This window comes from Colias philodice, chromosome 21, assembly GCF_061535455.1.
Source record: "Colias philodice isolate Cphi_HAF_F1 chromosome 21, ilColPhil1 Martin Lab GWU primary, whole genome shotgun sequence".
NCBI classification, from domain to species: Eukaryota; Metazoa; Arthropoda; class Insecta; order Lepidoptera; family Pieridae; genus Colias; species Colias philodice.
The window spans coordinates 6,795,237-6,818,965 of record NC_143106.1 but is presented as its reverse complement, the minus strand read 5'-3'; the positions used below and the strand labels follow the sequence as shown (position 1 = coordinate 6,818,965).

The 23,729-nt window shown below is 34.4% G+C and overlaps 2 protein-coding genes across 2 annotated transcripts; one reads left to right on the top strand and one right to left on the bottom strand.

Moving 5' to 3' along the window:
* Positions 1–5,416: 5,416 nt before the first annotated feature.
* On the top strand, positions 5,417–15,881 carry Lnk (SH2B adapter-like protein Lnk). The gene is made up of 5 exons (XM_089708736.1): positions 5,417–6,257; positions 6,438–6,669; positions 10,175–10,368; positions 11,030–11,218; positions 15,420–15,881. Exons 1-5 carry the CDS (start codon positions 5,568–5,570, stop codon positions 15,582–15,584), a joined length of 1,470 nt encoding a protein of 489 aa, XP_089564862.1. The 5' UTR covers positions 5,417–5,567; the 3' UTR covers positions 15,585–15,881.
* A 3,005-nt stretch (positions 15,882–18,886) lies between these two features.
* On the bottom strand, positions 18,887–22,330 carry Rad1 (Radiation insensitive 1). Its single transcript, XM_089708771.1, has 7 exons — positions 22,141–22,330; positions 21,615–22,058; positions 21,392–21,529; positions 21,006–21,109; positions 20,597–20,828; positions 19,818–19,949; positions 18,887–19,337 (listed from the first exon to the last, which is right to left on the bottom strand). Exons 2-7 carry the CDS (start codon positions 21,705–21,707, stop codon positions 19,224–19,226), a joined length of 813 nt encoding a protein of 270 aa, XP_089564897.1. The 5' UTR covers positions 21,708–22,058; positions 22,141–22,330; the 3' UTR covers positions 18,887–19,223.
* Between the last annotated feature and the right edge of the window lie 1,399 nt (positions 22,331–23,729).

The window sequence follows — 23,729 nt, the reverse complement described above, 5'->3', positions numbered from 1 at the left end:
AACTTTAGCTAACCTATAAAATGGCATTTCAATTTTATTTCTATTCCTTGTGCCATAACAGTGTCTATCTCCTACTTTTGTGTGTAAGTCCGCGTTTTTGTGTACATGTAAAACATTATTAAATATATACTGTGATGGTACAGTGAGGATACCAATATTCTTAAAGAGATCTCTTAGTGAGTCCCGAGCACGTAAATTATATATAGAGCGTATGGCTCTTTTCTGTAATATAAATATAGTTTCTATATCTGCAGCCCTGCCCCATAGTAGAATTCCATAGGACATAATGCTATGAAAGTAACTAAAATAAACCAATCTAGCCGTATCTTCATCGGTGAGATGCCTTATTCTTCGAACTGCATATGCAGCTGAGCTGAGCTTAGCAGCGGTGGTGGCAACATGGGTCCCCCATTGTAGCTTCTCATCTAGTGTCAAACCAAGAAAAACAGTAGACTCGACAGGGTATAATACCTCCCCGTTTAAAATGATATCCCTTTTGACCTTTTTTACATTTGGAAGGATAAACTCTACACAATTTGTTTTTTTTGCATTCAATAATAAATTATTAGCCTTAAACCAATTAGATATGCGTAAAAGAGCAGAGTTTACTTCGTCAACATTTGTGTCATATCTATCCACATTAAATATTAATGAGGTATCATCTGCAAACAGTACTATTTCACACATATCCTGCAAATAATAAGGTAGGTCATTAATATACACTAAGAACAAAAACGGTCCTAAGATAGATCCCTGCGGAACACCAATGTTAATCGGCGCACCGCAAGATTTCTCTCCATTAACAACAACGGTCTGTACCCTGTTCTGAAGATATGAAGCTATGAGGTCCTGAGATAAACCTTTGATACCATAAAAATTTAGTTTCCGTAATAGAGTGGAATGTTCTACACAGTCGAAAGCCTTAGAAAGGTCGCAGAATATCCCCAAAGCATTCTTTGAATTTTCCCATGCTTTATATATATGTGACAAAAGAGCTATTCCAGCATCAGTGGTAGAGCGCCCCCTTGTAAAACCAAACTGTTTGGCGTGCAGTAAACCATTTGAAACAAAATGACTACATAATTGGTTTAAAATCAATTTCTCGAAGACTTTGCTCAAAGTTGGTAAAATAGAAATAGGCCTATAGTTATTACAGTCTTCTTGGTCACCGCTTTTGAATAAAGGAATAACTTTACTAAACTTTAATAAATCAGGGAATATACCACAGTCACAACATTGATTAAATATAAACGCTAAATGGTTGGCAATGTTTTCTATAATATTATTTACTAAATTCACAGACATTCCCCAGAGATCACATGTTTTTTTTAAGTTTAATGTTTTAAGAGTTTTAACAATTTCATCTGCAGTCACATGTCGCAATTCAAATAATACATTACACTCCGCAACATGGTCCCTCAAATAGGACTCCGCAAGCACTGATGATGAATTTAATTTTTTAGTAATACTAACAGGGACACTACTAAAGAAATCTTCAAAAGCAAGCGCAACATCAGCACTTTTGTCAATTACCCTGCCAGCATTTACAAGTTTTATGGTACTATTTGTCCGAACGCTGCCTTTAAGTATGTCGTTTCTATCGTAAAATATATAAATTGAAACACAAATTTAACCAAACTCTTTACTCGAATCAAAACAACAATCAACAATCATAGAAGACAAGAGCAATACAAGAAAAACTAAAATGCACTCCTGACGTGAGTCACAATGACGGTTGTTGACAAATTGCAAGAGTTGACTCTATCCCGCTCTAACCTGACTAATTTAATATTTTTGTTTCGCCACTCCGAGAGCAGAGCTGCCAATATGGAAATATTTGGTCAGATAGTTATTCATCAAATAAATCACGATTGAAAAATAGGCGAGCCGTTATGAGTTAGATAAATAATTGAATAAATCTATTCGAGGGGTAGTTATTAGACTGTTTATCTCGCGATTGAAAAATCGGCCCTTAATTGAAGATCGTTAATTTTTATCACTGTCATCGATATAAAATACCTACCTACCTACTGGCCGACATTTCCAATCAGCAATTAATTAGAAATTAAAAACAATAGATACAATTCAACAAAATAAATATTAATATTATCTAGGAAAAATCTTCATTCTCCCGTTTTTGAATCCAATAATATTGTTTTCATATTCATTTCGTTTCTACTTTTCATAGAGCCGGATCTACCTACTATGTATTTTAAGGAAGTGGTCAAAGGATGAATTTTGTAATTATAAAAAATGTTTCTGATTACTTCATGTAAAACCTTAAACTTAAATACCTAGTACTTAATAATTGAACCCGAGATAGGTGTCGATAAATTAATACCTAGATAACGTGATGTAATTACCTACCTACGTATAGAAAGTTGATAATTATAATACCTATACATAGTACATACCTATAGGTACAGTTAACGGTAGGTAAAAATTTTAATCACCTGAAGATCTCTCCAATCTTCATACATTAAACTTGCGCTATAAGACTAAACTATGAAAAAAGGCCGATAAATATTTTTATAAAAGTTTATTGCTCCTACTGCATTTCCGAACGGAGAAAACTCTTGGCGCGCTTTATTTACGTTTATAGTGGAAGCGACGACAGCGCTAACGACGCCATCTTCCTGCCGCGCATTTGTCTGTCAACACGCACTCGGGACCGCCGGATGCAGTATAGAAAAACGTTCGGATACTCGCCACACTACTTGCATCTATTTGGACTTAGAAACAAAAGTTTTTAATAGCTTTCCAGGAGATGTAATAAATTGACTCACTTCTAGGAACATATCTATACAGAGATATAAAGTAGGTATCTACTATAGCATAATAAGAAATGTTATAGTATGCTATATATTCGTGATCTAATCAATAAGCTTTTTCATTTGATACCCCACACGGCATGTTTTGGAAATTTTTATTTTTTTCTTTGTATGCCATATTTAATTACCGGGGTGGGGGGAGGGGGACCACAAAACTGGTTGGCAACATCTGTCTATAGGATGTCTGGGATCTATACAATATATATCAGAAGTCAGATTTAGGTCCGCTATTTTTGCAAACGAACATCTCCTTGGAGCCTGCTCTACTACTTATTTCGCACATTTATGAAGGTAGGCACTTAGAAAATATTGTGGGTAGTTAGGTAAGTACCTATAGTTTATATACATTTTAAATGTATTGAGCTTTTATATTTTTCTTAATAGGTACTGCTCTCCATGAGTTCAAGTACATAATATAAGGTATTTGCAAATTATATTATTATCATTAGCTATTATCTTGATGAAATAAGTATTTAATAAACTCTCATATTGTATTGTAAATATTAAAAGTGTGGATACTAGAACTTTCCACTATAAACACGTAACAGACTAACAGTAGCGTTTTGTTTGATTGGAAGTCGTAAACTTTACGACTCTAACTTTTTATATCACAGTGAGAAGAAGCTGCCTTTGTAGGGTCGCACTGTGTACATACAGTATATCTTTAAAATGTCTTTAGAATAATACATAATTCATAATGAACATTTTCATATATTTTGTATAGCTCTCTGTCCACTTACCGCAATAAGTGTTGACATTCAATTTCTATGTGAAATGTTCTAAAAATGAAACGTTGCATATTTATAAGATGCAGTGTTTCTTTTCATCTTTGGATCATGACTTAAAATAACGTAGGTTCATATAACTAAGCTACTTCTATAAAGACGGCAATTGCGCCGTGGAATGAAGCCTTCATTTTGTTTACATAAATATAGAGAAATCATATTAATAAGTTGGTAAATAGGTGTGTACGTACTTGAAAATTTTTCATTTCCTGAACTTCCGGGTCATCCTTATGCTACTTCACTATTTTACCTTCTTTAAAAATAATGAAATTTTACTCTTGCTCTTGCTATTGATCTAGATAAATTAGATAAATTCACTGACTCTAGTTTTCCATTTGTAGTTTCATGGTTTCTTGTCCAGAATAGATGATGCGCGCCAACCTCAGCATACTAGTATACCTACGTACCTATATAGTGAGTTATTATTAGAATAAACGTAAAGTTAAAAAAAATATTTACAAAAGTTAATTTTCAGCATTTTCAGTAACCTACATACCTACAATATCTACTATTTTATTTAAAAAAACAGAGCATTTTAATGAACCTACATTTCCATTTTTAAAAACATCTCTTTTTTTCTGAGAAACCGTAAATAATACAATATATGTAATAATCTGCCTACAAAGCATTATGCATTCTAACTACGGGTACCTACCTAAGTACGTTCACTACGCAAGAACAAGGCGGATCTCTTGGTCAAGGTATTTCAATTATTTTTATCATTGCAAAAATACAATGTCATAAAACTATCGTCGGGATTCAGGTGAACGGCCGCGCATGCGTTACCAACATGTCTCCCATATTTCCATCATCGGCGCGTCTGATGCGCGCCAAAATAAGATTATTGGTTTGACATACGATCGCTTTACGATCCGCGGCCTCCGATGACGCATTTGAGTGGTCTACCGTATTTCTGGAATTAACTATTTTATTGGCCACTTGTGTAACGAATACACTATAAAATATAATTTCTTTTATCTGTGCCTTACAAAACTGTTATAGCAATATTTAAACATCAAAGGATCTTGTGGTTTATGGGGATCAGACAAAAAATAAAAATAAATATTGAACAAATTTCGTCATTTTCATTGTGTCTCTGGTAAATAAATAGTTTTACCTTTAACTTCTTTATGAAACGTCCCAAGTAGATTACAATACACATAATGAAATTATATAAATATAGAAAATACTGTGTCTATAACAGCCATGGGTTCAAGCATGGGTTCAATAATGAGCCAGCGCGCACGAGCAACTTTGTCTCCGCAACTATTTTGTCTCTCCCATCAATTTGTATGGGGAGTTGCGTCGCTACGTGCGCGCACTTTCATACTAGCCCACAAAGAGGATATAATCACTACGTTTCTAGCCCATAGGTGGGAGAGACAAAATAGTTGCGGAGACAAAATAGTTGCGGAGACAAAGTTGCTCGTGCGCGCACTGTAGATCCTCGACTAGATCCGAAATTATTCATCATATTTTGTCAAAGTTAAAAAAAGAATAATTAAAATTAAAAACAATCGAGATAAATAATGATGCCCTCTACAGGGACCTTTATTATCTCATTATCGTTTAATTTAAAATTATATTGTTTTAAAAATGTACTAGATGGCGTTACAAGCCTGAGATTATGTGAGATATAGTAAAATTTTAATTTATAGAAAAATAAGAATATTTCGTTCTTTAATTCTATACACTGTACTTAAAATATTATAAAATTTTATAAAAAATACTTCTAATATAATTTTATTCAAAACGAGTTTTTTTTTTTTAAATATGGCAACTAAAATTGTTTTCGCGAGATTCTTGTGAGCATCATGAATCTTATTTTGATTGCAAATTGTCATAAAATCTCTGTACAGTGTTAGTTTCAAAACAAATTATTGATAATTGTTATGTTTATAAGTGTAACGTTATAGTTATCCAAGTGGAGCTAATAAAGAAATTGCTTGCCATGGCCGGCCCGTCCGACGGCGACTCCGACGGATGGGTCGAGTTCTGCGAGCGTCAGGCTAAAACTGCCGCTCAGGACTTTGCCAAGGCTTGCGTACAATATATCCAGACCAGTACCAGCGAAGGTACGGCAAGGCCTTACACATCACAAAAGGAATTGCTAAAGAAATTTGTTGAATGTTTCTCAGAGCATTTCGATTATGAATTCGGAAAGTTGAAAGCACAGCATAAATTACCGAATGGAACGCATACAGGCCACGATGAGAGCGACTATTCAGAAGATACAGAATCGCCAAAAACTCATCACAAACCTTTCTTTAGAAGGTTATCTTTTAAAGGTTTACGGCGTGGTAAGGGTCTTTTCCAAAAACAGCATTCTGATGAGGTTGAGTTATCGTCTAATTTGAACAAACATAATAAAACAAAGTTAGCTAAGATTGTAGTTGAATGTAGAAAAGAGGGTTTAGTGAATTATTTAACTCCTGAGAGCTTGGAGCAACCAGGAGGTCCACAAAAATGGGAGAAATGTAGACTAGCTCTAGTTAAAACAGTTGGCGGGTACATGTTGGAGTTTTATTCCCCGCCTAAAGCTCAAAAACCTAGAAGCGGTGTGTTCTGCTTCCTCATATCTGAGGCAAGAGAAACTACACCATTAGAAATGCCTGATCATGAAAATACTTTTGTATTAAAGGTAAAATACTTTTTTAATAACTTGTTTTTTTACAGATTAACTTGCAACCAATTTTTAAAAATATTTATCTTTCTGAATTAAAAAAGAAAACATTTTATCAATAATTTTATATAATGCAAGTTATTCTGTATATTTTAGCTATTTTGTAATAAAATTTAATCAATTCATCCAAAATTCCAGGCTGACAATAATATGGAATATGTAATAGAAGCGGCAGACGTTGACGATATGAAATCCTGGTTAGCAACAATAAAGTACTGCATGCGATCAGCGCCCACCACACAGCCTCCGCCAGACACACTAGCAGGAATGCCCGAACCAGCGCCCCCTGACCTTCCACCGCGACGCGACCTACCTCCTAGTACTAGTAATGCGGATTTAACAACTGACACTCCAGAAGAGGCTGAATTAGGTAATTTTAATGTTTCAATAGATATAGATAATGTTTTTTGACGTGACAACGTCTTATAACGTCGCCGGCTGCACGCATGAAAAAACATGACTCATGCGGCGTTACGTCGCTCTGAGGCGTTCCATGTAAGGCTTGAAGTGCAAGCGAGAGCGCAGAACGAGCGACAAAGAAGCACAATCAGACGTTGTCACGTTCAACTATTGTCAGTTAACTGACTTTCTTTATTTGTATGATTTTGTTATAGATTGTGCTTTAATATTCATTTAAAAGTATGCATCATACACAGGGCCGAGCCGCCCCTGTGTGCGGAGTGTGCGGCGCACACAGGCGCCAAGACAATAGGGGCGCCGCGCCGCCACTGCCACCTAAATTATTTTTGTTACCTATATGATTGTTTTTTGTAGTGGAGTATCGACAAGTAAGTAGGTACAATAGGCGCAATATAGGCCTTGTAAACAACAAAACGTCTATAACGCTTATTGAACAAGTCTCTCAATATTTAATGTTTATTATTATTCACGTTTATGGTTTCATTTTACGTTTAGGGTTTTAGTTTACATTCCTTACAAGCTCAACGTTACGCTCAACGGCGGCAGTTCTTTGAACAAGAGAAAAAGTACTAGTTATTTTAAACCGTAGAGGCGCCGAGTTTGTATGAGTATGAAATTAGTCCACTCATTTCGTCCGAAAAAAAGGCAAATAAAAAAAAGTGAATTTGCACATCTATTTTTTTGATATGTTGTAGGGGATACCTAGAAAAGCTTAACTTGAGTTTTTCGACCAAGATTTCCTATGAGCTTTCGTCGCCATCTTGAAAAAAGGGGTAAAATTGGTTTTTCGGCAATAACTCGGCTATCCGATGAAATTCGGAAATCACTTATAAGACACTTTTTGTTCCTTTTTTAATGCTCTACAATTAAGTCCTGACCATTTTTACTGTATCGTGCATAGTTATCGAGATATCGATCGATAAAGTAAAAAATTATTGTAAGACCTGGCATCCGTTTTGACGAGTGTGTTTGCATTTTTTCAATTACAAAATTTTCTTGAAACCATTTTTCATTCATTTTACCGTGTGTTGTACTTTTTTTCGCTCAAATGTACCTACAGTTCAACTTTTTTTTACTGCACAAACAAATTATTTGTTTAAAAAATATACTTTAGTGTGATCTTTAATTTGTTCTAAAGTCTGGTCTATGTACTTATTTTTTATCCCATCAATTTCCTAAACAATTTCCCATTCGATTCGCCATGCGAACACAACCGAGCGAGCAGCTCGCTCGACGGTGAGCGTGAATTCACCGACTCTGCGGCGCACTGGAGATCGTAATTTTTGTCCAACTAAAAAACTCCAAAAAGAAAATTGTAGGTCTGAATATTCTCTACAAGTTCGAATTCTACGATTTTTTAAATACATGTATATGTATTAGATACATAATATTATACATAATGTAGGTATAGGAATGTATTATGTCCTAAACAAAAAAAAGCAAAAAACTAAAAATGTGTCCTGAATTTTTGAAGTGAAACTTCTTTATCGGGGTTGGAAAAAAATTGAGTGTAACATTTTTTCGTTACGCGTGACTTTTTCCGTTACGCGCCATCTTTTTCTTATCCCTACCACGCGTGATTCGACGTATTTCTGTAAAGTTGCATATAGTAAATTATTTTTTGAAAAATAAGGTCATAAAGAAGTTTCACTTCGTACGTGTGTACACTAGTACACGCACACATTTTTTTTACTTTATCGATCAATATCTCGATAACGATGCATGATACGGAAAAAATGGTCTAGATTTAATTGTAGAGCATAAAAAAAGGAACAAAAAGTGTCTCATAAGTGATTTCCGAATTTCATCGGATAGCCGAGTTATTGCCGAAAAACAAATTTTACACCTTTTTTTTAAAATGGCGGCGAAAGCTCATAGGAAATCTTGGTCGGAAAACTCAAGTTAAGCTTTTCTGGGTATCCCTACAATATATCAAAAAATTAGATGCGCAAATTCACTTTTTTTTTAAATGTATATAATGAGTGGACTAAATATGAATGAGTGAGTTTCTGAACGCAACCCGATGCGATGCGTGCGACGCAAGCGGGGCCCGGGGGTGGGGTCATGGGTATTCCCCAATTTTAACGAACGAGATAGCTAAGGCAAAACAAAACAAATGAACAATCATTTGATTGAAAGTGTGTGTGTGTAAGGTGCGCATTGAATTTTTATAAAAAAAGAGGCGCTTCATAGGTTTCGCACACAGGCGCTGCCGGGGGTCGGCGCGGCCCTGATCATACATCTATGTAGTGAAGTATAAATATTTTCCACATAGGTATGTATTCAGTTAATCTAATTGTCTTCATGTTACACATCTTTGCTGATTGAAAAATTATCATTACCTCAATTAGTAATTTGTTAAACTCAAATGCCAGCCAACACATCAGCTTATAGCAAATTAAAAATAATTTGGAAAATCCAAAAGTGCACGCCTCATAATTTTTTTTTAATAAATATTTATTAATTATTATTTTTGTTTATTTAATAACAATTAAACCACATCGAATCAGACCCTGAAAAATGAAAGGGTTCTATTCCTGAGCATACTCAAGCGTAAGAGAAAAAAAAAGACTCGATTAGAAAAGTATTTCGGTCGCTATCGTGTTAACAAGAAAAAGGATCCGCACATACAGACACACGGACGTCCAAGACAGAACTTTTTTAAACTGTTTTTTAACTAGTTTAAATAACAAAAATGACATCAAAAATATCATGAACGTTAAAAATAGTGTTTTTTCTTAATATGTGTGTGTATGTATTATCTTACAAGTGCAATATATGATACATAAAGACATTTTAAGTTTGAAAAATCAGATGTTTTGCGCGAAGTGACAGTAGTACCCACCTCAACGCTTCGCTTATGAGGCGTGCAATAATTAATATCAATTCAGCTATTATTTAATTCTAAATGATAAACATTAATGTATTATATGATCATGTATACCATTACATTGTGTACTGCACTATGACTAGCCAGAAATTTATTTAACCCATTGACCACCGAGCGGCCCGATCGGGCCGAGACACAATAGATTTTCTATTGTGTCTGTGATCCGAGGACTGACGGATTAATAATAAATTTTATAACAAAATATTCCTAGTTTGTGTTGCTATCTATTGGATAATGTATATATGATGTGATTGATATTGCCCTTTTGTATAAACCTATGTAATCAAGACTAATAATTCAATATCTACTTAAATAAATCCCTTAATTTTTGTAAAAAAAAGACGGGTTGCACTCCGGGAGTGCCGGCAGAAGGGAAAACTTGATTATTAACGTTGAGCATGTTTGATATTTTGGAATGGTATCCGTCTTACGCTGTTTCGATCAGGTCACGTGTCTTGACGCGAGTTTAGGATTTTATACCCATTACAGAAAAAGTGCTCAACGCCGCAAAAGAAGTTTTCACTTCAAAAACTCCTTTACTAATAAGAACAATAATTCTCCACAGGTTCAATAGCAGAAGAGGGTTGCGAGTCACCCCCACGGGTATCCCTAGCGGAGTGGCCCTGGTTCCACGGCACACTGGCCCGCGCGGCGGCCGCGGCGTGCGTGCTCGCGGGCGGCACGTCGGCGCACGGGTGTTACTTGGTGCGGCAGAGCGAAACACGGCGTGGGGAATACGTGCTGACGTTTAACTTCCAGGTCAGTTGGTACCCAGTTGAATCAAAAACATCCAAGAAGCTTATATCTAATACACTGGAAATTTCAGTATGAACACCAATTGGCAATTTAGGTGTGAAAGGGATAAAAAAACATACAGGCGTCATTCAACGACATATTTTCTTGTTACAAGTTAATGTTCATACTGAAATCTCCAGTGTATTAGATATAAGCTTCTTGAAAACATCCAATCTTCTAGCAAGTGAATGGTTTGCCGTCCTCAAAGAAAAGATAAAAAATTTATTAGGTCTAGTAGAAAAAAAGGTTTACTTTATTTTGCTTTTTACCTGTTTCTATAAATAAACAAATCTTTTTGCTCATGTCTAAGCCCTGATCTTCATCAGGTTTTCTAGGAATTCAAATTCTGAATTCCATAAGACTGGCAAATTTTTGTTTTCTTTTTTTTTAGGTTTTTTCAAACAGAATAATAAGAACAATGTGCGATATATTGTGAAATGTTTTGTATGTAAGCAGCTCTGCTTACATTGTGTCTGATATCCTGAAGAAACTATATGTGTACGGATAGGCTACGTCACTTATCCCATTGAGCCCCGAACGGCCCGATCGGTCCACGACACAATAGATTTTCTATTGTGTCTGTGATTCCGGGGCCTGAGTTATTAACATAATCTATTGTCTCCAGGGGCGCGCGAAACACCTGCGCATGACGCTCAGCGACTCAGGGCAATGCCGGGTGCAGCACCTCTGGTTCCCCAACGTGCACGAGATGCTCGAGCACTTCCGCGCGAACCCGATCCCGCTCGAGTCGGGCGGCGCTGCTGACGTCACGCTCACCGAGTACGTCGTGTGCCAGGACGGCGCGAGGCACCAAGTGAGCTATGCGTAGTAGTGTTGTGTAGTAGTGTAGGGCTGCCACCTTTATTAAAATATAGAATAGTAAAAAAAAAGGCGGGTTGCACTCCGGGAGTGCCGGCAGAAGTGAAAACTTGATTATTAACGTTGAGCATGTTTGATATCACAGTTTGATATCCATCCGTCTTAGAGCGTATACGCACTATGCGGGTAGCCGCATTGTGGGTAGCCGTCCGTGACCGCAAGCACAATTATGTACGTAATATTCATTTATATGCGCACTGTGCGGTCTGCGGTAGCCGCATCGCAGTGCGCATAGAAATGAATATTACGTACATAATTGTGATTGCGGTCAGCCGGACGGCTACCCGCAATGCGGCTACCCGCATAGTGCGTATACGCTCTTACGCTTTTTCGATCAGGTCACGTGTCCTGACGCGAGTTTAAGATTTTATACCCAACGCCGCTAAAGAAGTTTTCACTTCAAAAATTGCAAAAGATAGAAGTACTAATCGGAAATTCAAAGCATGTAATAGTATAGATACATTTGAAAATAAATAAAATAATAAATATTTTCAAAACATTGCAAATAATATAGTAGTACAATTCGGAATGAATAGAATAGAACACATATTTTTTGGGAATTTCCAATTGATTTACCATGTGTATTGGTTAATGAACTTAAAAAAGCTCAAACTGATTTATTTACCTCTAAAAAAATACTATGCATATAGACCGGGAGATACTGACACAAAATTTCGAGTCATTTGTAACAGGATGGCGGTTCGACAGGGTTCTTAGTACGCAATGACAAAAAGAAAAATGATGGTGTGAACGCTGGTACCGGCGGCTTAGTCGCGTGGGCGTTAGTCGAACTCATCGGAAAATAGCGAAAGTCAAACGATTTGTAACAGTATGGCACTTATTTTTCCTGTAAGTTTGAGGATCAACGAATATAAATACAAAATTTCAAAGATCTAGGTGTTGGAAATCTTCACTTATATAAATTATATAATAAATTTATTTTTCAAGTATGACAGCACTTTTTCCCCTTACTAGAAGTATGGCAAATATAATAATGGTCACATTTTATCAAATACTCTCCAAAAAGCCAAATGCAATACTGGTACAAAAAGATAGGCGAAATAAAAAAATTTTGCAGATTTTCGGCGGTATGGCGACCATTTGGAATCGTCCGAAAAGTATGGCATGGCGATTTTCGTAAATGGCTGCACGACGATGGTTACCTGTGCAAAAGTTAGCTTGGTACAAATGGTTGAATAGTTGTTTTTTTTATTCGCGTCGGTATGGCGGGCTGTAAGTCATACCGGAAAAGTATGGCATGACACTACCGCCTACTTCTTTTTTATGGGCTATCGGTAAATTCTAAAATTTTTGTGTTACAAATCGTTTGACTTTCGCTATTTTTCCGACGAGTTCGACTAACGCCCACGCGACTAACCCACCGGTACCAGCGTTCACACCATCATTTTTCTTTTTGTCATTGCGTACTAAGACCCCTGTAGAACCGCCATCCTGTTACAAATGACTCGAAATTTTGTGTCAGTATCTCCCGGTCTAATACTATATTATATTTCTATAATGTATAGTACGGGTGGCAACCCTAGATAGTGGTAACTCCGATGCATTAAAGAGAGGAATATTGAATGATGGCTTGTACTTGCGTTGACAGAGAGAGAGTATAGACCGCACTAGCGTGCAAGCGAGACAGCATGATAAGCTCCAACATTTTAGATTCCTTTCTTTAAAGCATCAGAGTATAGATGGTGTTCAATGTAACTGTAATAGGTACTATTTTTTTATTGATACCCTGTGCCCCTTTAGTACAGGTTGATGGATCTGTATTTTTTTTCATTTATGGTGCAGTCTATAAGAATATAACGTCTAGCGTTATCTCTATTATAAAAATAATGTTGAAAGATTGTAAGCAGGTTCAATTTTGGCCGCGTATTTAATTTTTAATTCAAGACACTTCTTTTATTGCACAATACTGGCGTTAATCAAAACGCAAAAATCTCTAAACCATAGAAAAAACTCTAAAACAAATATTATTGTATTTTTTTTTTCATAATTGAAATGAACATGAAAGCAAAACTAAATACAACATACCGTAAACTGAACAATATCATGAGGTTTTTGTAGCTGAATGCTTTTGTGAAATATTTTTATTTCTATTATAATTTATCCATAAAAATAATTGCATTTTTCTACCACATGAGCATTAAAAAGGTGCTTAATTTTGTAAGAAATATGTGCCAATTTTTTTTTTTGTTATTCTGTAACAATATCTCAAAACAATGCTCATTTGGTGCAAAATTTGCTTTTAAGTGATGTGTCATGCAAATGTTTGCAAATAACAAAAGAAATGAGGCAAGGATTTATAATTTTTATGGCTAAGTATCCCACCGATTATTTGAAAGTGCAATAAACGGAAATAATAAATTTTAAACTAAATATAAGCTACAGAGGCAGGAATTAAAATATGTAGGAATATTGTTTAATTCGAATAATACATAAATATGATCGCTTATTTGAAATATCTGTCCCCTCTCTTTTCTTCTTCTAAGATGATTTCCCATATAGTAGTTTACACATATACTTGATTTTTAGCCTTTTTTCGTACCTTGGCAAAGTACCCTTTAAAAATTTTAACTCAAACGGCTTCTGTTTTTTATCTTCCTTTTAAATAGAGTGGGTTATATCGTATATATAAGTAAATAGTTCACTACTTATAATTTAAGAAATACTTGCCTCATTTTGTTACTGGAATATTTGTTTTGTTGCTCTTCATGTTGTAAGTGTACAGTACAGCCGTCTTTCTACTCATGTGGTACAGCTTTGTATATTTGTTTTGCCATTTTTTTTACATTGGCTATGTTAATTTTATAATTCTCAGTTATAATTTTAAGATTTTTCCAATACATATTTTCAATGAAATCTAAGCATTGTAAATTTCTAGTGTAAATAAATTTTAATTAATATGCGCAATGTTGCCATACTCAATAAAAATTGTCTATCTGTATATAATCGATTTTAGGTTTAACAAGCATATATATAAAATTCACTATTTTCGTTATAATTTCTATGAAATATAATTTACATACATGTATATTTGTTAAGTTATGTTCACTGGTGATTCCTGAACGCATTTTATTTATTACATAATGTAAATTTATTTATATTTAAGCGATACTTTATTTTACTTTAAGTTGATATGTTTGTTTCGACAGTGAACGTATATTAATTTTTGCTGGTCGTCATTTCTCAATGTTCTAAAGCCAGTTTTTGCTAAGCAATTTTTTTTGTGTCTTTAACAATATGCGGTCTTTACACACAAAATAATTTCTCCTTAAATACATTGATAAATAATAATTCTTCAATCGTGAAAGTAGAAGAAATGGCATGTATTTTTTTAAATAGAATTTAATGTCTTATACCGATAAGACAAAGTATGTCAAATAAAAAACAATCTATATACAAAGACGGACTGTCTGGTTGTCGGGGGAATGTAGGCACATTCCACTGCAGTAGCCAGTACTCTTTTACTATTGCGACGTTTTCTACTTATATATATTTTCCTGCAATAGCTTGCACTTTTTCACGTGGACGTCGCGATTTTGGCAATGAACGCCTATAGCCACATTTTATTGTTTTTGTTGTGTAAGGACCACTTTGATGGACTGTTATAATTAATAACTAACCAAGTAGCATAGTTTTATTGTTATTTTTGTACAAATCGAACTTATGTTCTGTCAAGCTTTAATCGTATTTTGGTTGTAATTTTTTTATTATTAAAGTTTTCCGCTGAATGGCTTTATTTTTATTAGCTGGTTGTTGTGTGTCTTGTGAAACTCTATACGCTTTTATGTTCGTGTTTATGGTAAGTGTCATATCATTTTTTTTTGTTTCTTGTACATAAACTTTTATTTATTTTTTTGTAGATTCTTTCTATCCGCATGATATTGTGTTTTGGATGTATCATAACCGAATTACGCATTAATTATTCATAGAATTTCACTTCGAAACTGTTAAAGTTATCAATGAAACTTACAAAGATTTAAATATTACATGTAACTGACCCTTTTATATTTTTTTATACTCTTATACGAAATCCAAATAAAATTGCTACACCAGTCAGTACAATCAAACCGAGTCAATATCGAGATTTATTTAGTCTAATAAAACATCAATTTTTTCAGTTGGAGGTGTCCCACGGTAGTGACGTCCGAATGCGTCGCGCGGAAATGGAGGCGCTGTTTCACGCTACAAGCAGTCCGCAAGACAACCGAGCGGTGGACAACCAATATGTACTGTGTAATATACGACCCTCCACTTCTGATAGAAATGGTGCTTCAAGGGATTAGACAAAATTATATGGTTTGGTTGGCAATGATAGTTAAAAGGTGTAGATAGGTTAGTGCGGAGTGGCACGTTAGTGCTGTTCGCTCACGATTCAAATAATCAAGACATACTTTGACGAGGCCGTGTCCTGTCCGTGCCCCGTCCGGGGTGGCGTTTAAACATTATTGTATACTTTTAGTATAAAGTGATTCATACCTGACCAAGACCGTAGCTCAGCTATACAGCAACGGCAAGGCCTTGAAATGTCGATGTATATTTTTTCATTTGTTTCCCGGCTTTGGCATGGTGTAGCGTGAAACATGCTTTAGAACATGTTAGCTCAGCTAGAGGGTATGAATTAAAAATATCGTACGTATCGTAATTCGTACTAAGTCCACAGAAGTTTCTGACTTCAAAGTAAAAACCAAGAGGTTCGATCTACGTCAGATAAGAAATAAAATCTGTTACAGGGCACTATCGATTAAAACAATTACCTAATTCGTAAGATATGTTAATAATGTAAGTTATATAATATATCTTTAGAACATTAACTTAAAAATATTCAAACAGTCTTTAAATGTAGTTTATGGCAATCATTTCATTTAATTACTGCAGCTTTTTCCCAAGTAGAATTGAGTTAAAATTTTATAAGTAGAATTGTGTTCAATGTTTGTCCAAGTCATGTGGCTTTATGCGCAAACGATGTACATATTGTGCAATATTATTTAATTAAGTTTGTCTTATTAATTTATTGGAACGTGTTGTGTATATATTTTACTCAATTTCTTAGATTTGTTTACCTTAACAATAGAACGATGATTAATTTATTCCATGTAGTAAATACTTGGACGGTACAATAGTACATAATCTATAATCAGGTTACGGTTATTTTTTTACAAAGGTTACGTTTTTTATGCTATAATCCGTATTCTGTATGCTAATAGTTAATATACTAGTACAATGAACTGCCAATTTGGGTGCGATGCATTAAAGGGTCGATTTGTTTAAGATAACAGTATATATCTAGTCGCTTTTTAATGTTGCCTTTGTAGCTAAAATACAAAATGTTAGGTTAATTTAGTATTCGCAAAATGTGGGAAAAGTGTTCTGGTTAAAGACTAGGAATTTCCCAGTCTACTTTACCATAGACACAATTTCCCGCAATTAGAAATAAATTTGTAGTAGGTATAATCATTGGATGTTGTCTCCAGCCTGGGTGTTTGCATATCTATCGAGTATCGTATATATCCAAATATTTAAATAGTTTTAATTATCGGCTATCTAGTAAATAATATAATATTTTGAGTACATAGTGGTAATTTTGTTATTATTTTTTCGTTCTTAACAAATCCGTATGTGTTTTATTTAATTTAAATATTTTAGTTTTTAACTCGATTTATTATCTTTATCGTATATTAGCAAATAAGGTTACGATAATGACGGCAAAAGTTAAACTTTAAATATTGTCTGTTAAAGTTACATTACTATAGATTATATGAAGTGAATGTTGGAATTGACGAAGTAGATGTAAGTAGCTATAAGTATTTATACCGCGTTGTTTGAATGAAGTGTGTATTAATGTCCCTGCATCCACACGGTGCTATAGATAATAAATACTCGTTAGAATATAACTAACTTGTCAATTGTCAAGTCTTTACTCTATGGTGTACCATAGACCATAATGTTTCATTTTTTTTATACGCGCACAAACAGTATTGCCATGCGCCAAATAAGCTTGCATCGTGTGGATGATGTTAAAATGTTGCCTTTGTAAGTAAATCTAGTCTAAACTTTATCCGTTGTCATAAATCCTGTTGACGTCATATTTATAAGAATGTAAATAAATGTTTGTAATTTTTCAAGTTTGATTCTGCGCTACGTGAAGGGGCACTTATGTGCAAGTCCACACTGCGAGCCTAGCGCGGTTGCGACGGCGGGCGCGAAATATCAAACGTATGAAACGCGCCTTTGCGTCCACATTGAAATGACTTTGGCGGAAGCCTAGTGCGACGGTAATGAGCGAGCCAGCGCGCGTAGTTTTCAAACTCTCCTATCCGCGCGTTCTGGCCACACTACGGGCCTAGTCAGCAAGCGACCCAATGCGCGGACGGCGGGGGTATCAAACCAGTTCGGTCTTGTCGCTCGACTTCTTATATTATATCCTTTATTGTTTTTCGTAAAATAGCGTAAATACTTAATTGTTGAAGTGAAACTTCTTTATTTATAAGTACGATTCAATCTAAAACACTTATATACACCACAGTAATTTTGTAGGGTATAATCTCAATTCTTCATATAAGATTCAACCGTTATTCCTCTGTTTTATCTCAAAATCATCTCATCTCAAAATCGGACTGTCCAGTAAAAATAGCAAATCGTCCAAAGTTTGCAACACCCGAAAAACGTCGAACCGCTACTTGAGCTCGCGCGTCGGTGTGGCCACCGCGAGCGCCCGCTCGTCGCGCCCGCCTAGGCCGCCGCCACCGCGCATTCAGTGTGGACGCACACTATGACTTTACTGAGCGCAGACTCTGAATGTTAAATGTCTATAGTCGACATATATTTAAGTGGATATCATAAACAGCAGATATAAAGAAATTATATCAAAGTCCCAAGCTTTATGTCAGTACAAATATCATTAATTCTTGTTTGTACAATAGTTACATGCTTCTTGGCAATTTTCGTATGCTCTCTTGTGCACAAGAAATCAATTATTATCAATTACAATGTGATAACTTGCACAAAATGGACGGCACTCAATACAATCCCGCTAAAATATAGTACTTATAGCCTTGTGGCTCGTCACTGAAAATATTATTTGGTGAAGTTTCAACTAAACAAGAATCTAATTCAGTGTACATGTACGTATAATATACTGCGCCAATAAAAAAGAGCGTGTGTGCCTAGCACACGTGTCAGAAGTGAAACTTCTTTGGCAAGTTTCAAAGATACTAAAATCTTCACCTTACTCCATGACTTGAAATTTTACACTCAATGCGCCTAAAGAAGTTTCACTTAAAAAATGTGATGAATGTAGCTATTTTATTGTATGCTATTATTTATTATAACACCGTTTCACAGGCACATTTAGTATTATTTCGGCCTGTTTTTTTTCGCTTATTTATTGGCGCGGAATTAGTTAAATATAGCAAAGCATTGCTTAACATTTGACTGAAACTGCCAAAACGTGGAATTTAAAAGACCGTATCGCATTTAATTTCATAACTATGGCTCAATATAACCTTCATAGTAATGTAACATTCCTTGTTATGTAAGTGTGTATGTAAGTTTGAATAATAAAATATACACATTATATTTTGCACAGATATGTTTATTTATTTACATCGTTACTGTGTTTCAGACGCTTTAAAATATAATGGCGCTATTATTAAAGTTATTTTATGCAATTTTTTTATATGAAAATTAACAGGAATACTATTTATTTTCCTTAGATACAACACACAGAAACTGAATCTCTTTAAAGTGACATAATAACAACCAATCCATTCCTTTCCTGCCATATACAATACGAACTTTAATATCAAAGTTGGTTAATTTTAATAGCAAATGCAGCACCATTATATACAAAAACATTTCTAACGTAAACATTTCTTAAAAAATAAATGAGCTTAAAACTACACAACACGTCTTATCACAGAACATCAATCGTCAAGTAAAGGCACGATATAGAATTCAGAGAACATTTGTCTTTGGTCCTCTTTTTCCAACTTAAGTTGCAATAGCAGCAGGCCATTTGAACTACACCGCACTACAACCTGAAAAATAACGGACATTTTTTGAAAAACAATGTAATGGGCCAACAAATGATTGTCGATGTTTCCCGCCATTACGGCGACTAGGAATAAGCATGTAGATGCTTATCGATAGTCGATCAAAGAAATTTAGGCCCTGCGCTGCCCATTATGAAGAAGGCCCAGAAGTTGTTTAAGGGCCGATTTTTCAATGCTTGGTTAAAACTTATCCGTCCAATAAAGTATTACACGATAATATTAAAATGTCACGTAAACTGTCACATACGGGCAATTAGATTACATTTTTAAAATGGTAGTTTTATACATTATTCGACTAATAAGTTTTAACCAAGGATTGAAAAAACAGCCCTAAGTTGACAAAACATGATTATGCGTAAATTTTATAGATGAGAGTAATCTAACTAGGTACTTCATATTTTAATGATGTGTAGCAATGAACTTTCTGTACATCTGAGAAGCAACAATTAGATAAATAAAACAAACCTTAGTAGAAACAGCAAGGGCTTTCATCATAAGTCGTATGTGATGCAGCTGATATTTCAACGTAACAGCATGTTCGCACGTGAAGCTCTGCACCATGTCCGATGACTTGGGCATGTCAATGCAGGAACGGTCCTGTAATATAAAATAAATAAATAAATATTATAGGACATTATTACACAAATCGACCTAGTCCCACAGTAAGCTCAATTAAGGCTTGTGTTGTGGGTACTAGGCGACGATAAATATAATATTTAATAAATACATATATAGATAATAACACCCAGACCCAAGAACAAATAATTGAGTTCATCACACAAATATTTGCCCTGACCGGGGATTGAACCCGGGACCGTCGGCTCAGTAGGCAGTTACTTTACCACTGCGCCAACCGCGTCGTCAAATGTGTGTATGTCCTAATTTAACTGTTTGAAAAGTTTATTATTTTACGAAGCAGTAACAAAATATGTTGGGAAATAACAATTGTTATAATATTGGAGAGACATAATCAATAATCATACTAGCTCAGCATTCATCCGCGGTCTTTAATTACACTCGGCCTACAACAATTTTCTTACAATCATACAGTACTTTGAACATTACTGCCACTAAATAAGGTGTTAATTTCAATGAATGGACATTCTTGACATTATGTAAGAAGAAGGGTCTCTTTTCTTCACAAAAGAAAAAGACTTATTTTATATAAATAATTTTCTCTATATTATATTCAGAAAAAAAATCCTATATCTATACAAAAGAAATTAATAAATAGTTGATCTCACCTGCATACCATAAGTAACAATGCTAACATTTGGATGTTCAGGTGTCAGGTTTAATTCAATGATATCACAAGATCGCTCTAAATCCGCCAGAAGGCTCAGAAAAGCTGGTGCCTTTAGAACTAATTTGGCCACTTCTTCAGCATTTTCATCTCTCAATTCTAATACAGAATCTGCAGTTTGAGTCGCAATTTCACAGTCCGTCATTACATTATTGAGCGATTGGGGTTGTAAACTGAAATAATAGTTTTTATGTGATGAATTAAATATTTTATTTCAAATTTAAACTGTATGTATGATGAATTTTCCTTATATGTAATTGTTCGTCAAGTTTTGAGAACAAAAGCTTAGTAAAAGTGTTAAATTTATTTTTTTTTTAATTCTTAAGTAAAAGATAGATAATAAATCTTACACTAGTAGCAATGGAGATCCGTCACATCTATAGTACATTTTTAAACTGGACTCTTCTCCGGAACCAAATATGTTCAAACATTCAGTCAACACTGCTATACTTATCTGAAATTAATTTTTTTATAGAAGCATTATCTTTTAAATTGTTTTTAAAATGCCAATCATTATTATGTATTATTTCTACTTACTGTAAGATCTTCAAAATGATCTATAATTTCTTAATAGATTGATTATTGAAGTACTTTTCCAAGGTTAATATTAAACCATCACAATTAAATTAAAGATAGATATAAACAATAAAGTCAGTAACTTTAAGCATCTAGAGGTATTTGAGCTGAAAGTTTGTTGAGAAAGGCAAATGTTGACGTATTGCCACATGTAAAATACCTTAAATACAACATCCACATCATCCCGCACATGATATTCTGTGAAGTTATCAGCTGGTACATATGCCGAGGCCTGGACGCACTTGCCTTCTTCCACAGTTAACTTTAGACCCTCTTGCATAGCACAGAACACTGCAGACTGTAATAAAGTTATAATTTATACTTTTCTTTTAGACATTTGACTTAATTTACTATAAGGAATATAATAAAAGTTAAAAACAAACCTCCTGAAACTGAATAGCCTTTAACAAACTGCTCAATGTCTTGCCAGAATCCATTGATGCAGTGAAATAATATTGTGAAGTACCATCATCCATTTTGTTCTTCTTTATCAAACATAGATCGTAATAACATTAAATACTGATCTTGTGTCACTTTATGATCCACTGTCTTTCCCAAAATCATTGCAATTCTTGCAGCAAGAACATGTTTGCAAGTTACTTGAGATTTCTGTTCAATGACTTGATGTTTAAATGCCAGACAAGGACAGAAATTGATTCTAGGAAAAACTCGATAGCACCTGTCGTTTTCCCCCTTAATTTCAATAAGAATCCTTGAATTGGCTGTTGAATATGTTTCTAAGGTAGGATGTTTCTCTAGAACTTCTAATGCTCGCTGTAACACTGGACCAAAAGCTGAATGTAATGTTAACAAATCCTCATCTGAAACTTAAAAATATACAAAAGCTTCATCAAAACTATAGTGATTTTTAATATTTATTAAAAAAAATCATAACTCCTTCATACATACATTGCTTTACATGATCTACCTTAATCCTTTCTTCGATGTGTCGTATTATATTTTCAACGACGGAAGGAATTTCAGAAATTCCTTTTAGCATCACAACATTAAGGTTTATATTTTAAATTCATAAATAATTATCCAAATAATAACAAAAACTGAAAATTAAAAACAGCGCTAAAATCTAAATATGATGTTCTCAAATGTCAATTTCAAGTGCTGTCAGCTGTGGTGCCTCGCAAATCGCAATTAACAATGGTGCTGCCAGTTGCCACTGTATATCTGTCCCCGTTTTCCAATTACAGCACTAGAGCGCATTATGCGGCATAATGCTTAACCGTTATTACGTTGAATGTTCCAACTACAGCAACGCTTCGCACAATCGAGCACTAGAAAAAGTAATGCGCGTGAATCGATGCGTGCAATCGATTTATCGTTAGTAATTATTAATTGTTGGAAAAAATTTTAAAGCTTTCGTTTCATTGTAGTTTTTCGAAATAATCAAAGTTAATTCAAATTGTGTTAAAAAAATAAATATAAGTATGGATGAAGGTACAAACATTGAAAAAAATGTTAATGAAATAATCAAAATCCAAATTACTTAAAATAACCGTAAATATTTCTAACGTTGAATGTTCCAACTACAGCAACGCTTCGCACAATCGAGCACTAGAAAAAGTAATGCGCGTGAATCGATGCGTGCAATCGATTTATCGTTAGTAATTATTAATTGTTGGAAAAAATTTTAAAGCTTTCGTTTCATTGTAGTTTTTCGAAATAATCAAAGTTAATTCAAATTGTGTTAAAAAAATAAATATAAGTATGGATGAAGGTACAAACATTGAAAAAAATGTTAATGAAATAATCAAAATCCAAATTACTTAAAATAACCGTAAATATTTTTCAACCAATTATTATGTATATATACCACTTTATTTACACATTAATGATGTTATTGCTAACTCTATGAATATTTTTTTTTTCAACACTGAACTTAGCGCAACCTGCTGGTGCGTTTCACGTTCCAACTAAGCATCAGCATAATTCGGCATTGTGCGGCACTGAGTCGCATTATGCTCTGTAATTGGAAAACATCCTGTGACTATACATACCTCGATACATACTATAAAAAAATTACCTATTTTAACCATTGAGTATTATTACTACGTATAGAGAAGACACCACGAACAAAATCTGTACTGCAAGCGCGGCGGCTAGTGAGTCATAGATTAAGCGATGTCACAGAATATTATCTAGTAGCCTAGCGATGTCATCGACTCACCGCTAAAGTGGCGACACTTTCTAAATATTCTGCCTATTACTTATCAATTAAAAACAACAAAAAAATACATATTATAATTAATCTTATAAAGAAATTATTAATAAACTTATCAATTTAAACCAATCAATGTATCAAAAAGAATTGATACGTAGGTAATTGATTTTCATCTTTCATGATTTAACCTTTTTTTAAATAATTTCCACAGTACATACATTCTTCTCTAAATGTGTAAAATTATTATTTTCCACTATAAAAATTTACATCATCTACTATTACTATCTAAACATCTTTCATTACCAATGCCATTTCTTAAATC

Excerpts from the sequence above, each read along its gene's own strand:
- Lnk (XM_089708736.1), top strand. The coding sequence starts at position 5,568 with ATGGCCGGCCCGTCCGACGGCGACTCCGACGGATGGGTCGAGTTCTGC. Across the intron at positions 6,258-6,437 it reads AAAATACTTTTGTATTAAAG|GCTGACAATAATATGGAATA; the intron begins GTAAAATACTTT and ends CCAAAATTCCAG. Across the intron at positions 6,670-10,174 it reads TCCAGAAGAGGCTGAATTAG|GTTCAATAGCAGAAGAGGGT; the intron begins GTAATTTTAATG and ends AATTCTCCACAG.
- Rad1 (XM_089708771.1), bottom strand. The coding sequence starts at position 21,707 with ATGGATGATGGTACTTCACAATATTATTTCACTGCATCAATGGATTCT. Across the intron at positions 21,110-21,391 it reads ATGTGGATGTTGTATTTAAG|ATAAGTATAGCAGTGTTGAC; the intron begins GTATTTTACATG and ends AATTAATTTCAG. Across the intron at positions 19,338-19,817 it reads CCCTTGCTGTTTCTACTAAG|GTTGTAGTGCGGTGTAGTTC; the intron begins GTTTGTTTTATT and ends GTTATTTTTCAG.